This window comes from Gavia stellata, chromosome 8 (genome assembly GCF_030936135.1).
Source record: "Gavia stellata isolate bGavSte3 chromosome 8, bGavSte3.hap2, whole genome shotgun sequence".
NCBI lineage: Eukaryota > Metazoa > Chordata > Aves > Gaviiformes > Gaviidae > Gavia > Gavia stellata.
In genome coordinates this window covers 35,496,753-35,513,743 of record NC_082601.1, presented here as the reverse complement: position 1 = coordinate 35,513,743, position 16,991 = coordinate 35,496,753, and the positions used below count along the sequence as shown (strand labels likewise).

General features: G+C 36.9%; 1 protein-coding gene across 1 annotated transcript in view; it reads right to left on the bottom strand.

Annotated features, from left to right (window-relative positions):
* Positions 1-705: 705 nt before the first annotated feature.
* The window catches only part of HIBCH (3-hydroxyisobutyryl-CoA hydrolase), a 52,011-nt gene continuing 35,725 nt past the window's right edge, over positions 706-16,991 (bottom strand). The window contains exons 12-14 of the mRNA XM_059820182.1: positions 11,348-11,467; positions 10,092-10,125; positions 706-4,984 (exon numbers count right to left, since the gene is read on the bottom strand). Coding sequence (XP_059676165.1) covers positions 4,869-4,984; positions 10,092-10,125; positions 11,348-11,467 — 270 coding nt within the window. The 3' untranslated portion in view covers positions 706-4,868. The remainder of the gene's footprint in view (positions 4,985-10,091; positions 10,126-11,347; positions 11,468-16,991) is intronic.

Genomic DNA, 16,991 nt, shown 5'->3' with positions numbered 1-16,991 from the left:
TTTGGGGGGTTTTGTTTTTTTTACTGTAACCCAGATAAGTGTGCAAAAACTAGTGATGCTCACTAGTGTAATGAACCTTCAAAAGTGTAACAATGTTTTAGGACTATTTGTTTCATGGGAACTATGGCTGCATTACACTAAAATCTCACTCTACAGTTACACCCTTGGGACAGTATGCCTTCCTTCGGCTTCTGTAGGCTCATCGCTTACCCGTTGGTAAGACCGTAAGGCGATGCAAATACGAGCTACAGAAACCTAAAGCCCGAGCAGTGCACTGAATTAGTGAATAAGCCTTAGGCCCAAAGCTAAAGGGCTACATTCTTTACCGATTTTATCTAGCTTGCATCTACACACTGCACCCTGCTTCTCCAGGACTTGCAGCCTGACCTACTGTAGTCATAACTAGCATTTGAGGTATCAAGAAAGGGATGAATTAATCATAGTCATCTTAAAGCTACAATTTTGGTGACATTTTATACAAAGTGAATGCCTTGTAGGAGCTTGGGTTTTTAGCACTTGTTTGTTCCTTTTTCTGTTATGGCCCGTTTAAAAGATGCAGGTTTTTTTCCTAGATCAAAGTGCTTTCCATTTTATGTTTTCATTTTATAGAAAAATGCTTTCCATACTGGCAAAAACTGCTACTATTTTTAAAAGGTACACGTAGTTCTAGTAAATGATACAAAGCATGATTTTCAAGCCATGGTGAGCAAGCAGAAAAAGGACCATGTCAATCGTTATTTTTCGCTTATTCTCAGACATAAGACAGTCTATGAATTGAGCTGTTCTGCAAACTGTGACACAAACTTAGTTATTTGAAATTCACCTATATGGGGAAGTGGTTGTATCAAGAGTAAACGGTGAAAAATGTGTCTTTGTAACACAGCACAAAACTGCCATTAATTCACACTGACCAGACCAGATCCTGCTACTAAGACTGTTCTCAGGCTTTTGCTGAAAAAAGGAACAAAGTCTGCTTATATTGTAATGTAGTCTTCTTTGAAGCCATATGTAAAGTGGGACGAAGGTATTATGGTCCATTTAAATTCTACTGCTAACAGTGATATTCCTTGAAGCTCTAAAGCATGTAAAACGTTAGATCATACCCTACATTTGCTCCATCTAAAAAAACTCCATGCCATATACTAGGGTGAATTAAAAAAGCAAAACCAAACCACTGATCAGATCAGTACATGTTAATTGGACATTGCTGACCCACAGTATTAAAAATATTCCTATTCTTATTATAGCTAAAATAAAGCTTTATTACAAAAAAAGGGCCAACCTTTCTGTAACATTAGTCTCGGCTCAAGAATGTTAACACTGCCAAAGACAGTAATTAAAAAAAAAAAAAGCCTCAACTCCATAGACATTATTTGCCAGATAGGTGAATAGCAGACAGAAAACTGCACTCACTTTAAGAGAGCATTTAGGTGTATCTGCCTTGACACTTGTACAAATACCTTGGTGGCTGCCACGGGGAGTTAGGTGTTGCAGTGTTTGCTGTTGCAATGTCTCAGATCCTTTCTTTGGATGTAGCCTTAGCATCTGGAACTCTTCTGGAGTCAGAGTATCAGATGCACTTTTGAAAGGAGCTTCATTGGTAGGCTGCCACTGCACAGTCCAACAGCAGGCAGAATTATAAGGTAAAATAGCCTAAAGTTAAGTCATAGCATCTGTGCTGATAAACGCTCAAAATTTCCCGAAAGGAGAAAGTTACGTAGGTATAATTAAACATGCATCACAGTGAGCTTCCATTTGGAGCACCTGGTGCGTGGGACGGCTGCACTGTTTGCTCAGAGAGCCACCCATAATGCGATAGTGACTGAATCACGGGCTGCTTGTTATGTCCAAACAGTCGCTTACCTGCAACCACAAAGCTTGTCTTCCCTCATTAATGCTTGAAGATTACAGCAGCTTCAATATGGCCTGAAGTGCAATTCCAGCTGGTTTATGATGCTTTCTATGACATTGGCACTTCAGGGAAAGCATGCAGCAAATGGAAAGCAAACAAGCTTACAAACAACAGGGGGACAGCTTCTCACCAGGGAAATAATCTCTTTTACAAGATGCTGTCCTTATTAAATAATGCACTTACCCTTAATAAAAAAATTTTTTAAAAAATCTGTTCAACACTACAATATAGAGAGACCTCAAAGGAGATATCTTTCCAGAGTTTTGCTGTATTTTTAATAGGCACAATACTAACACATAATAATAATAAAAATAAAGAATTCTTTACCTAAATAAAATTACATGTTTACTTATCATTAGATTACTCTAAACTGTGCTATAGTCTTATAAAGCCACTTAAGAGTGGCTTTCTAGCTAAGTCGCCACTGATTCTTTGACTTGATTTTGTGTAATAAAGGTACTCCAGTATGGGACTGGCACATTCTGCAAAGCCATTTACTTCTATTTAGGAGTTAAAAATACATTTGCTTTATATTTTCTCCAGGAAACATAAGTATAGTCTGAGTGGGTATGATGTGACTGAGTTGATATTCTAATAATGGTTCAAAACACATTAACTGCAGCACAACTTTGTAAAATTGACATTTCTGGAGTAAGACACATCAGTATTCCCAAATAAAACACACTACAATATATTTTTGCAGTATTTTTTGTGGAAAATATTTTCTTGTGGACCAAATAAAATTAAACTTACCATCTGCTTGTGTACGACTTTTATTTGATAAAAATGCACAGATTGGCTAGGATCTTGTTACCATGAGTTTGGGATAATTCCTCTTCACATAAATTTTGGAAGCAACTGAACATGCAAGTCAAAAGTTTATTGATTTGTAAGTATACTCTTGCTAAAATGGTGTAAGTCCTTTTCAGTCAGAGAAGGCATGATCCCTACTCCCTGGGGATTACTGTGTTTCTCATTAAATATAATCGCTGAAGATTGTTCCTTTTGTACAAAAACAATGGAATGAACCAATTTTTAAAAATAAATTAAAAATAGCCATTGTTTAAGAATTTAAACATAAAAAATCTTAAGAAATAAGGGGGGAGGTTTACATTTCTTACAGAACCAGCATGAGGTAGAAATTCAAGTCATATTTTCAGAAGTTACCCTATACCCTAAAGGTATTAATGAAATCTCTCAACTTCTTTTGAAAATAAGCTCAAGGACTGTCTCATAACAATATGTACATGGTAACATTAACTGGCAGCTGAAATTTTAAAAATTTTATTTTAAAGATTCCAGTGACCAAGGTGCCTTTTTTTTTTTTCTTGATTTTGTTCTCCATTTTGCTCACCTCTGATTCTTTGAAAGTCACTCTAGTAGTTCACCTTGATGCCTGAATTTCCTGGACTTTGTTTCCAGGCAACAGCTTCTAGGAAGGAAGGAGCCTTAAGCCACTGTAGACCATTACTGTCGGTAATAAAAAACACCCAATATTGAAAACTCTGTAACAGTTCTGCTGTAGCTCTGACTTTTTGATTCCCCAGTGCTGATTACTGACTGTTACTTGAATGGAAGTTTTCTTCCTTTAGTCTCAGTATTTGTGACCTGCTTATAACTGTAGGAACAAGTAGGAAGAGATACTGATATATGATTTGATTAACCATAAAAAAGCATGCAGTCTTAATGTTGAAGAAAGATTAGTAGCTATGTGTTGCATACACAATAGAAAAATTAATTTTACCCCTCCCAAAAGATTATACTTTTATCAAGGAGCTCTGGTTATGTCATGTAGCTTCACGTATTACTATCAGAATCCAGCAACCTTTAATGCACATATGATGAGAATGTTTTGATGTATATTTAGATTTTGATCCCAACAAATACATTTGTTAGGATATGTTGTGTTAAAAAACTATACAATCCATGTAGTAGCAGATATTTCATGTCTTCCACTATTCGTTATCTTCAGTACATATTGCTGTGTTCCCCCTACTTACCACAGATTTTCCACCCGGCAGACAGGATGTTCATGGGCACAAGCAAACGGGACCCCAGACTAGTTGGCACAGATAAACTCCGGCCACTTACAGTATTAGGGCCAGGCTGACCTCTACCACTAAAATCATTAGACAATCACTAACATCAACAGGAAATGTGCTGCTTAGTGGTCAGAGGAAGGTCTGAAACAGTTATTTCTTTACTGCTGTAAGACCAGGAAAAACTAGCAATTTTTGAAATAATGAAAAACTAATTATGCAGTTCAATCAAACTGAATGGCATTTTTAAAAAATTGGTTTTACAAGCAAACAGGAGTGTGCTCTAGGCTCTGTCAATATTATGACATTTGAAACAATGTCTACATCACATAGCAAGACTGAATACTGACCACATGTTAAATCAATAGAACAATTTCTTGCTCTTAGCCTAATAACATGTCAGTCTGACCTTTTATTTAAAAGACTACTTAACACCATGGATTTAGCATGTCTTGCATTTTCCTTTGTAGCTCTGACTGTTTTAAAGCTTTAAGTATATTTTATTTTCATTGTATAGAGAAGAATCTGAGGCACAATCCCAATTTAACAGATCAGTGACAGAGCCAAGAACACAAAGGTCTCCTGACTTCTTGCTTATAAGGACATCCCTTAACTATCCTGTCTCCCCCAAAGGTTCCTCCTAAACCAAGAGTTGATGCAAAAAATTAAATGTTAATCATTGTGTAAAGCAGTAAAAAATAATGATTTGCCCTGAAGTAATTTTCCCCCTTACTAACCAGAGATATGATTATTTTGTCATTATGGCAGCATAACAAAAGAGAATGTTCCTGAATGCAGAAAATTAGACTTACGGATCTCAGGTTAGCTAAAAGAGTCTTGGCAAACTTTATCACACTACTATAATTTTTTATATCATAGAATTAAGCAGAGGTATAAGATGTCAATAGACTTGATCTTTACAACTTGAGATCGTTGTTTCCCAATGGCTTAAAACAATTGTCCACAAATTCATCACTGACTTCTTCTAAAGCAGCTGGCTTCCATCTGGGGGATTGGTCTTTGTCAATCAGCACTGTCAGGTGGAGTATGAAAACACAGAAGTTACTTGTAAACTTTCTCTAATTAAGTTGACTTCAGGTTGCATCAAGACAGACAAATACAGTAAATAAATAAACTTCAATATGTTCTGGAGAAGACAAGAGTTTTTGTAACATATGTATTTCTACTGTAATAAAAATTACTGAGTTGTGACCTGTCTAGAGACTTATCTGGATGATACAAGGAACAGTGGATCACTTCAGAAGTAGCCCAAGCTTTGAAGAAACAGACCTGAAATTAGTGCTTTCTGTTAGACCTACTACTCTTGCCTGTCTTCTGCTTTTTCTTGTGAAACTGGGAACAGTATGCACGATGGTCCTTTTGGACAAGGGCTTTCACTTCTCTGTGCAAAATCTGACTCTGTAGAGTATGGGAGATGACTCAAAGTAGGTGTTAAATGCCCAAAGCTAATTTAAACACATCATGTAAACTAATAATGAAATAACTAATGAGGAAAGAGTAAAGCAGAATATCTTTGTGGGAAAATCAAGAATATTTATTTGTAAATACTGACAGATACCGCAGACCTATGTAGCTTTAACTCTGAAGATTTGTATAATTTTAGTATGTTTACTTTATTCTGTATCCTGGGAAATACATGTCACTGAAGATAAAATCATCAGTGAACGAATCATATGTAAAAGTGTAACAAGAAAATATTGATTCTCAAAAAGCATTCCTTGTATCACAGGAATGTTGTAGGCATATCAGCAAGAACAGCTGCACTAGCGAACAATAGTAAGACAAAAGAGAGTTTATTTGTATGTAAAAATGAACAATATGAATGGAATTCCAGAGCGTTTTTCCGAGCACCTTTCTAGCTCCAAGAAAACCCATGAAGGTGCTATTCAAAATGTGAAATGTTTATAATTTAAAAAACAGCTATAGTAACTGTGGCTCTCTAGGATGCACTGACTAGCCAACATCCCTCCTCAACACACATTCCCTTCAGATGTGTGATATCAGCACCTGATTTGGAGATGCACCTGTGTCCTGGGACACCTCCTGACCAACACACCCACAGCATATAAGGGAGGGCGGGCAGAAAGCACCTCTCAAGTTCCTTTGCTGAGAATAGAATTTGTTTGTTTTTTCTTTTTTTCTGGCAAAGATTTCAGAGTAGGATGGTTCTAAAGGCATGTCAACAGAAGACAGACAGAGACTAGAGATTTTGAAGAAAAATAGCTGGCTTTTTTGGTAAGTGGTCATACCTTTCTAAACAGACTTCATTCTTGGTGACTAAACTAGAACCATTCAGGATGAGAAATGTGCAAAGGAGTTGGATTTTAAGTTCAGTGGAAAGGATGCCTGTCTAAAGATTGTGTCTTATCAAAAGACAGGCATTATGGCAGTTTGTGGTAAAAAAAAATGTGACTTGAAATCTTCTTTTTAACTTTAACTATATAATGAACACTTGGAAAATGCCTAGAAAATAAATACTATTCAAATGACAACTGTACTAAGTAATATTTCTGTAGCTGATGACATCCAGGCACCAAAACTCTTTAGCTTGCATCTCCAAAGAGAAAAGCGAATCAGAGCCCTGCATCCATTTACCTCCAAATACAAGACTAAGGACTCCTTGGATACAAATAAACACTAATTTTGAAAAGAAACCCATTATATAGAGAGAAGCTGCAATTCCACAGAGAGTAGAATCCATGTAGGCAATTCATTTAAAAGAAATGCGCTGTAAAACAGTGATTTTACTAGGTTATTCAACTGGGTAACTTATTGAAAAGTTACGATCCTACAAGTTAATTTTAAATATTGTGATGTGAAGCCATTGATTGGTTTGGGTCAAAATACATTGTTGTCCCAAATCAACTACATTTATTCCATCAGAGTAGTACTTATGTAATGATTTTCTTCAGCTTTAGTTGAAGTTCACAATCTGGCCAAAATAGTCTTAACTGTTGCCTGCAAAAGACAATACAAACTAGAGATGCTTTAAATTAAGAGGCAGGGGGGAAGTCCATGTGTATAGTACTACAGCTTCAACCCCGAAATGCAGTAGTAATTGCTGATAATCTGCCCCTCTATGGCACTACTGTGTAATGGTTAATCTTTCTGTGTGGATCTGTGGCCAGTTTTATTCTGGTGCATAAACTGAATAATCATAATGGTCTCTGCAATGAAATCTTTAATCTTCTATGAGTTAAAATACTTGTTTTCTAATAGTATTGTGAAAATATTCCCTTTCTGCATTAACTTCTGTATACTTTGTGTTTCTCCAGCTTGAGATATCAACGACTACAAGAACAGAACAAAAATTCTGAAGACTTCTAAGGTAGGCTAAGCGAAGTTCATTAAGATAAAAGTAACTGAATATAGACACTGTGTTAAGGATTTGTTCTTGTGGTTTATGGTTTTTTTTAAAAAAAACAAAAATCCAAAACCCCTATGTTCAGTAGCAGTGACTTGACCAGACTTCAATTAGTGTTCTATTGCTTAGCTTCATTCAGCACAGTCAAAACCCTGATATTTCTAAGCACCTGAAATTCTGTTAGTTGCAATGAAATCTCTCTATGTACTCACTGAGTGCCGGGGGATTGTGTGCCCAGGGTAAGGCTCGCATCTGCTAGCACTGCAGGAGAGAGGGCAGAAGCCACACAAAAACAAGATCTTTGCAGGATCAGCACTATGTAGACAGCCTTTACAATTCCATTTGAAGTGTACATTCCTGCACAAATAGTTAGGAGGCTAATTTAACAGATTTTTGTCCCCTTAGGCTGTTGAGATTGTAGTCCACCTGGATGTGTTTGAGCACCGACTCCAAAAATGACCACTTTTCTTATACAGCAAGAATTAAAAAACAAAATTCTTGGAAATTACCCAGAGCTATGCATTTCTTAACTTATGTAGTCTATAAATCAAGGTGAAAAATGGATACCTAAAGTGTTCAAAGACCACATTTACCACTATATGGGAAAATGCTGATGAAATATGATCTGTGTATTTTATGCTGTAAGGGTTTTGGCTTTTCTTTAGCAGCTCCAATCACAAGAATCATAAATGGGGAAGACTGTTTGCCAGCAGATTTTCAGTCTGGTTGAAAGAAAACTGGCTAAAAGAAAAATGAAATTTTGACCTCAGGTCAAAGCAGGCTTAAAAAGCTTTTAAACAGACTACTTCCCTAGCATTGCTATTAAAATTATGGTTTGAAGCAGATAAAAGCCATTATTAAAACCTAACCTATGGCCATTGCTGCTGAAAAACAATCTGCAAAAACTAAAAACTGATTATTGTATCTTAACTTTACTTTGTGGTAGAGCCTTTTGTGGTAGACAGGGTCAACAGCTGGCTCTTAAATGCTTGGAATGTAATGTTTTAATAAAGAAAAAGCTAATACCTAAATTAACATTGTTATAACTTTGATTTTTAATCACTGTGGTTGATCCTGTTAAGTACTTAATAATCTTACTTCCTATTAAAAAGGATGCTTAACACATTGTTGGATAATGATTTTTATGAGATTAGACCCAACTACAAAAATGATCTTGAGTCAGGTTCTGCACCACTCTTAAACAAGAGAAACAATTTCAAGACAACAAATCTGAGAACAAGATATATGCAGTAAGCAGAGAGCGAAAGTGCTTCAAGGTCAAATTATTATTCTTAGCAATCCCCTCAGTGCAGCTGGGTATCTGGTGGGTTTTTTTCTTCCCCTGATATAGTTAAGCTTTTGCTACATCATCCTATGTAAAAGAGAACCTTCCCAACTGCTGTTCTTGCAGCTTCTTTCTTTACAAGCAGTTTATGTAATTTACTGGCCATACTGACAAGTGATGTGCTTTTGTTCTCTACCGCATCCCATCCAGATGGTTTAATGACCTTGTGCATTACAAGTGAGAATTTGGTTTGGTGTTAATCTGACTCTCAGACTTTGAGAGTTTGTGACTTCCTGAATAACTATATTTCAGCAGCTTATATGGTGATTTAGAATATATCCTAGGAATATTCCTTTCAAGGTATCTTTGTCCCCCTTACCAAAACAATGAAAATCACGTCCTTCTCAACACGTGTGGCAAATTCTTTAAAGGACACTCTGCTAATAAGTGCTAAAGATTAATTAACTAAAATCTGAAACCTTTTGTATGCTGTACAAACAAACTTTGCATCTCTCACCTCAGGCTATCTTTAATACAGTATTACTAATAGTGAATACTCATACTAATATCCACTACTCAAGTGGATTTTAAACTACTTTATAAAGACAGATATGAAAAATAAGGAGGAGGTGATAATACATACTCAAGTATATAACTGTGGGAATTAAAAGCCAGGTTCCCTCAACCCCAAAGTGTTATTCATCCACGTCTTGTATTGTAAGCTCCATGGAAAAGGAAATGCCTGTGCTTTGTTTCATCTTGTGCTGAATAGTACATAAATAATTACTACAGTTTCTAACAGATGTGACATTGGGTTTGACAAACTGCATAGTGAATCAGCAGTAGAATCAAGGACAGAATCTAAGTCTGTCCCCTAGATGAACTTGCTGAGCTGCTGCTCTACTTTTACCACTACCTATCTTGACCAATGCCTTAAAATGCTGAATTATTTAATATTAAGTTTACATATATAGTTTTTTAATAGTAAGATACCTCTATACAGAGATATTTTGGACATGGGTGAAAGTAGTCTCTGTGCCAGCAATTTTCTACGCAAATAGTTGTTCTTGACTTCTAGACTTAAACCATCTTATAGCTGGCTGAACCAGCTATGTGGCAACACTAAATCTGGACACACAAATGATACACATAACAACTCATTGCTGTCAGCATTAAATATATTTTGAACTTTCCCAATGAACTGGTGAAACCTTTTCATGGTGCTCCATTACCAGGTGGATAAATAACTTTAGGAAACTGAGATTACACAAAGGAAACAACATGGCTGCTACACTTTAGAACAAATAATAAATTTTGGCCATACAGGAGTCCAATAAGCTAAAACTGTAGCGAGCTGAGAAGTGTTCTCTGGGCTGCTGCTGCATGCACTTTTCTTAACCTCCAGAGAAGGAACACAACAGTGAGTTTGCATATTAAGTTTGAGGAAACGTTTTGGCTATGCATGCTTACCTGCTCGAACCCCTTCATAGAAGTCATGGCCTCTCTGAAAAATTAAAAAAAAAAAAGCTGTAACATGACAGATTCTATTTATCCCATCTTTCCCTATTCCATTTCTGCTTGAAATGCAAGTTCTCAAGATTCAGTTATATCCCACTTGTACTGTTCTCATCTAGTCCTACTTTCTCCTTACTTATAAAAGAGCTCTATATCCTCCAGCTTAAATGCAGCCACAACTCTTTTAAAGTAAGTCTGTTGAACTGTAGTTAGTTGATCAGCCAACTTTTATGCAGTGCAAGCCCTCTCTCTGTTACACTTCATAGATTTTTTTCTAAAGAGTTTTGCATGATGGAGGCTCAGGTGTGATGGATCAGAAAATCTTCAGAGAAAGGCCAGTCTTCAGGAATTGTGATGTATTCTGCATACTCGGAACACTTTGCAGTTAAATGGAATCCTGGAAACATCCAGGTATTTTTTATAAAGTTAAATGTAACATTTAAATCCCTAAGGATGCTTCACTAGCAATGGAGCAACAATACTAGTTTCAGGAAAAATATGGCAAGGATACTGTCAGGCACTACATCATCTCAGAATAGGTACATTTTCACTAATTTTTTTTTTAAAGCATTTACTTTAACTATCACAAATCATTTAATCAGATACATAAAAATCTCATTTTAAAATGTGACAAAACTAATAAGGATGCCATAGGGAAGCTTTAGGAGGCATTCATTCAGACAATTCAGTTAGAAACTCTGTTCTACTTGTGATCAACAGATCACTTCCTCATACATTATCCAAGTAATCAGCCCTTACTACAAATAGTACTAAAATCTCTTTGTTTTCTTTAACAAATTTATCACAGCACTCCTGAAAGGCAGTGATATGCAACTATTCCCATCCTGCTGATGGGAACTGAGGCACTGAGGACTAAGTAATTTAAATAGGAAATCTGTTCAAGAACACCAGAGTTTTAAAATTATGGTCCAAATACAAAACTTTCTATATTGTAACTTTATCATAGTTTTCTTAACAAAAGCCCTCTACCACTCTCATCTGACCATCATTAATGTAGTCTCCTTCAAATTGCATATAAAGACATGAACTGGAAAAAAGAAAGTGACAGCCTAACAAAGCCAAAGAAGACACTGAAAATGAAAACATACGAATTGTGAGCCCTTAATGTAATCTATACAAAACTTAGCCTCTGATAGACTCGCTACCCCTCTGTGGCTGGAAAAAGGCAAAGGGCTCAGCTGCTTGCTTACCATGCATGCTTGGCTCAGTCTGTATTCCATTGTGAGTACATCTTGTAAGCTCATGGAAGCTCCTTCTCTGAGCTGTCTCAAAGTCATCTTTAAGGATGTAGGTGACATCTTACTAATAGTCTGGGGAAAACATTAACAATTATTTTTAGGCTCTTCAATTTAGACACATTTGCAAGTCTGTCTTTTTTGCATTTTAAACTTTGAAGTAAATGATGGCACCCTGCTCCCTCAGCTCACTTATGTGATACCTATTCCTCCTGCTCCTTCCCACCATGCTGTCAGGCTCAATGAACTTACTTGCATAAACTTTTAATCAGCAAAATCTGAGATGTATGCTATCACTTGTGGAAAGCCTAAAACTCCTAAGGTCGCATCATTTATGATCAAATTACTACTAGCCAGAGAATCTAATGCAGCTTGAAAGCCAGTTCCAAACAGATTCTTTTCAGAAGTGAAGGCAAGTGTTAAAAGCAATTATACTCCATTTTTGAGTATCATATATATAGTCTAAATTGCTCTTAGATGTTACTGATATTGTAGCTGATACTAGTATTGTACAGCATTAAGTTTTATTTGGTACAATAGTCAGAGTAATAAAGTAATAGTAGTGAGATCAGCCACAAACTTTAAGTAGTTGGTTTATGATCACCTGCAAAGACTAGACAATATACTAAGAAGAAAATTGTGGAAGAGAAGAAATATTAAAAGAAAACAAACATATTTGTCCAGGCTTCTTGTCTGGGATCAACAGATACTGCAGTAATTTAGCCCTACATTGCTTTCGTGATAGGAAGCCTGGAGGTCTTGCCTTCCTTCTTTTGACAGAGCTACAGGCTATAAATATTATGCAACAGACAGGATCTGTTTAAGGCACACAAACAAATGCTGTAAATCTGGCTCTCATGACTATCCTTCAGTTAACAACATGCCAGTAAACAGTAGGGGGAGGTGGGGAGAAAGACAAAAACCTAGTTAAGAAAACAGCTGAGCTTTAAAGCTTTCAGGGTTGTGGGGGAAAGGAGCTAAATCCTATTGTTGCTGATCTTTGTGTTCTTACTCTAAACAAGACTCTTTTTCCCCTGTAAACCCAACTAAAAGCTCTGTATTATTCACAGTACAATAGGCATTTCCTATTAATTAGGACATTTTTACCACTACTGAAAAGCAGCAGATGGTAAGATTTGCCTCTTTACATTATTTTCATTGCAGACATTAGACTCCTTACCCACAGACTGAAATGGCAGGTCGTCAACATTAACATTTTTTTTCTGGCTCCCAATTACTCTTCATCCCTCTCCAGACACCAGCTGATACGGCAGTGACCCATTTTGCCTAGTTAAGCTGGAAAACATGCAATTGCTATACAAGCTGTGCAATTGTACCTTAAAAGCACTGGTTCTGTCATTCTGTTATTTGCATGTTGACCACTTCGCTTGAGAGAGAAGGTGGTTTAGAAAGAACTAATGCTGACTCAAACTGTCAACATTTCCCGAGTTCTGGTAAAGCTCTCTAACAACAAGCTGCCTTTCAGCAGATGAAGAAAACAGCTATACCTCTAATTACATCACTACGTAGGTCTCAGATAGATAGCAACTCCTAACTGGACCCCTTATTTCCTGTAATGTGCTCTTGATGGCTTTACCTTTGAACTGGACCTTTTCTCCTTTGAGTTTCACATTCTGTCATCTAGATTAGAAACTCTTTGCTCAGACCAGGTTAAACGGTATGCATAGTGCAACCAGTTGTTTCCCTAGGTGAAACAGTAATGGCAAGTTCTTCCTGGTCAAAGAAAGCACTGAAATGGGGAAGATCTGAAAACAGCACTTAACTAGTCTAGTGCATCCAGCAGCTGCCTCATCTTGGCCTATCAATGAGGCTGAAAGTGGAGGAGGCACTGCCATAAATCAAGATGAAGGAAGAGGAACAAGGAAAGAAAATGGGTAGGTGTAATTGCAGAAAAATGAGTCACCAGTGCATCTATAAATAAATTCTCTGTATAAAGAGGAGGAGGGGATCAGTGTTAGGGAACAAGCCTGAAAAGGAGACAGGATAGGCTGTGAAGTGGGGAGTACTAAAATGCAGAGAAGTCTTCATAGAAGTATTTGACATCTATTCTAGTATCTTTGAGACCATCTTAATTTCAACACAATGATCCTAAGTGCTACAAACTGAATTTGCAATAGACCCAAATTCCAGTAAGATACTATCAGAAGGTGACCGAATTAAATGGTGCTGACTCAGTGGAGTCCCTTACAAGAGTAACAGCTGGAATAGCGGCTGCATCTTTTGTCTCCAAGGCCCATTAAAGTTTCTGACCTGATCTGCTGAGGGTCCTTGAGGGAGGCTTTCTTTAAGTTAAAACAAACAAAAAAACCTCCCAGAGGCCCAGTGTATCGCCTCCCTTGCAATAGATGAAGACAACCATCACGTACTTTCTGAGATACCAAAGCATTTGTTTGTCCACACCAAATAATGGTTCTGGATGAGCTTTGACAAAATATGAGTATCTAGCCAAAGCATCACAGGAAAGCTGGTTAAGGACAGATATATTACTCTCTTACTGGTCTGTTAACAGGGTTTCAGAATGCTTCTGTACTTCAATTCAACACTACCAAGATACCATCCAGCTTCATTCCTGTAATCTATCTCACCCACTCGCTGCATACCCATTTAAAGTTTCAGGAGCTAGCGTCTGCATCCCAGCCTGACCTGTAGATCTGGACAAGGTGTCTTGTAATTCTTAGTCTCTGCAGTGTCCTGCACACTACACTGGAATTCACTCAGTAACAATAAAGGCTATTAAATAATGAAGTATCAGTGCTCAGAAGGTGCACTGTCCTACCAAAAAAAGCTCTAAGAAAGCATCATGTGAAAACTAAGGCCTTTCGATACTTATAGGGGGCTTCTAAGAAAGATGGGGACAAACTTTTTAGCAGGGCCTGTTGTGTGATAGGACAAGGGGTAATGGTTTTAAGCTAAAAGAGGGTAGATTTAGACTAGATATAAGGAAGACATTTTTTATGATGAGGGTGGTGAAACACTGGAACAGGTTGCCCAGAGAGGTGGTAGATGCCCCATCCCTGGAAACATTCAAGGTCAGGTTGGATATGGGACTCTGAGCAACCTGATCTAATTGAAGACGTCCCTGCTTATTGCAGAGGGGTTGGACTAGATGAACTTTAAAGGTCCCTTCCAACCCAAACTATTCTATGATCTGATACTTTTCAAGTTTTGACCCCGCATGCTTACTTCATCCAATTAGAAGTGGTATTTCTGTCACCCAGATTAAAGCTTTTTAGCTCGTGTAATTCCTGAAAACAAAGTAATACTATAAAATAAAAGGTTTTAAAAAATATTTTACTATGAGTCCAGAAAGCGTGTTAGTACTTTAGCTTTCTACCTATCTGTAACTGGGTTCAAAATGTGATTTAAATCAAGCTATTTTCAACTAGAATTTTAACAATTTCATTCTTATCCATGCAAACCACTTCAGTATCAGATATGTGAAAGCCTGCCAAGCAGGCATGTTTTGAAAGTAAAAAGCAGAAGTACTGTAGGTTGAATAGAACAGGATACCTAGGATAGCATGGCTCACAGCATACTTGGATTATAGCAAAACTAGTAGTTGCATTTGATTAGTACTAAAAAGTATCTTGTACATACAAAGTGTGGATGTACCAATGTGTACCTCCAAATTAGGGCATTTGTATTAGACTTTCAGTTAGGGCTTGTTCCATAAACTTACTAACACATATCATAATAAATATACAGGGAAACAAAGAAAATAAGCATACACGTTGCTGTTACTGAATCCTTTACAGTCTGTATTTATCATTTGAATGTGCTGTTGTTCCTGTACCTGGACACTAAAGTGAAACCTTGGTTTCACAAATTGACAGGAAACTATCATCTGTGGACATACTCTTGGTACTTACTACTGGTGAGGAAAATTATTTGCTTCACACAAGTCAGCAAACTGCTATCAAGGATAATGTCTGATAACCTCAGACTGTCGTGGTTTTGCTAGGTGCTCCCTGCTCTAACCAGTTCTTTGAACTCTTGTCCTCTGAGCAATATGACAGCAAGCCAGTGCTCTGTCTGTAGGTGGTGTAAAATGCTCAACTGCCAGGGTGCAAGCTACCATTCCTCCTCCAGCTTAACAATTAAGTTTAACTACAATTCTGCTTCCCTAGTAAAACAAAACCTCCAGTTTAACTGGCAAGCATTTCCTGGAGAAAGCCAGATTTATACCTGAATCCCTTCTTAACTTTTTTCCCCCCACAAATGCATTTTCTTCTTCAGTTCTGTGGATCTTTCACAGAAGAAATTAAGTATCTGATCCTACAAGCTTACTTAATCCTCCTGCTTAGCACAGAATATGTGCTGTTAGAAGATTGTCTGAAACTTATGTATTTGTTCCCACTAATAAGCCTTGCACCTGCTAGATAATGTGGGGTGTTTGGGGGTTTTTTCCCCACAAATTTCTGTATGGACAGAAGCAACTCATATTAACACAGTCTCATCTCTTGAACAGAACAGACAACAGACAATTGTTCAGGAACTTTTGTCAACTCCAAGGACAGTCATTCATTTATGAATCATATGAAAGAAAAAAGCTGCTAAAAAGTCCTATTAAAGACATGAAATAAGAAAACCGAAGAAGCAATGAAAGACCCTTTTTTCTGGAATGAAAAAAAAAAAATCAGTTACACAAAATCATAACTCTGAAGTAGATGACATAGTTTTTTAAGTTCCTCATTAAAAATATGAAACAAATGTACCTGCCTAAACAACAAGGAACAAGAACGTTTTTTTTAATAGGGGAGATCTGAGTTATGAGGCTGCAGATGAAGGAAGGAAGTCGAGCGGGTTTGGGTAACTACCGCAAACATGGCAGAACAAACTGTCTAGTTAACATCTTTCAGTAACAAAGTGTTTCCAGATTCCTTGCATCTTTTGTACTAGAAACTGTATTGTGAAGAAAGCACCCTTTAAAGGCTATATGCTATTTTAAAAAGTTCCACTAGGTCTGATTATGTTTAAGTGCCATAAAATTGTATGAAATTAACTTAGGAATAGCTATATGCAAATAATTACTGATTGTTTTCAATCTCCACCGAAACTAATCAATGTAATATCCCTGCAGAAATATATTAAACTTTATAAAATCTACAAATAAAATACTGCCTTGTAACTCAATACTATAAAGAAGTAAGAGCCACCAAAAGTGACTGCTATTAACATGCTATCAAACTGCCTCAGCAGACCTTAATAGAAGTACTTTCCCTGCCATCTATAACATAGGGAAAAAGTGAAGAACTGAATCATACAGCCTATATAGTTTGGGGGACCCCATGAATGGTAGCCTATGGTAGAATTCAGGTCTACAAACACACAGAATTATTATTCTGGCACTAGCTCATTTGGCTACTTTATTCAATGAAACTTTAATACAAGTGGGGAAAAAATTAGCTTTCCCTTTCATTCCATTTTGCTTTTGGAGTACATACACTAAACTTCTTGCAAGGGACTAGGCATACTGATTGACACAAAGATAATTTTAAAACTTCCTTTCTCAAAAACTGAGAGTTCCAGTGACAAAATGTTAAATCTTTACTTAAAAACTAAAAAAACTATCTGTATA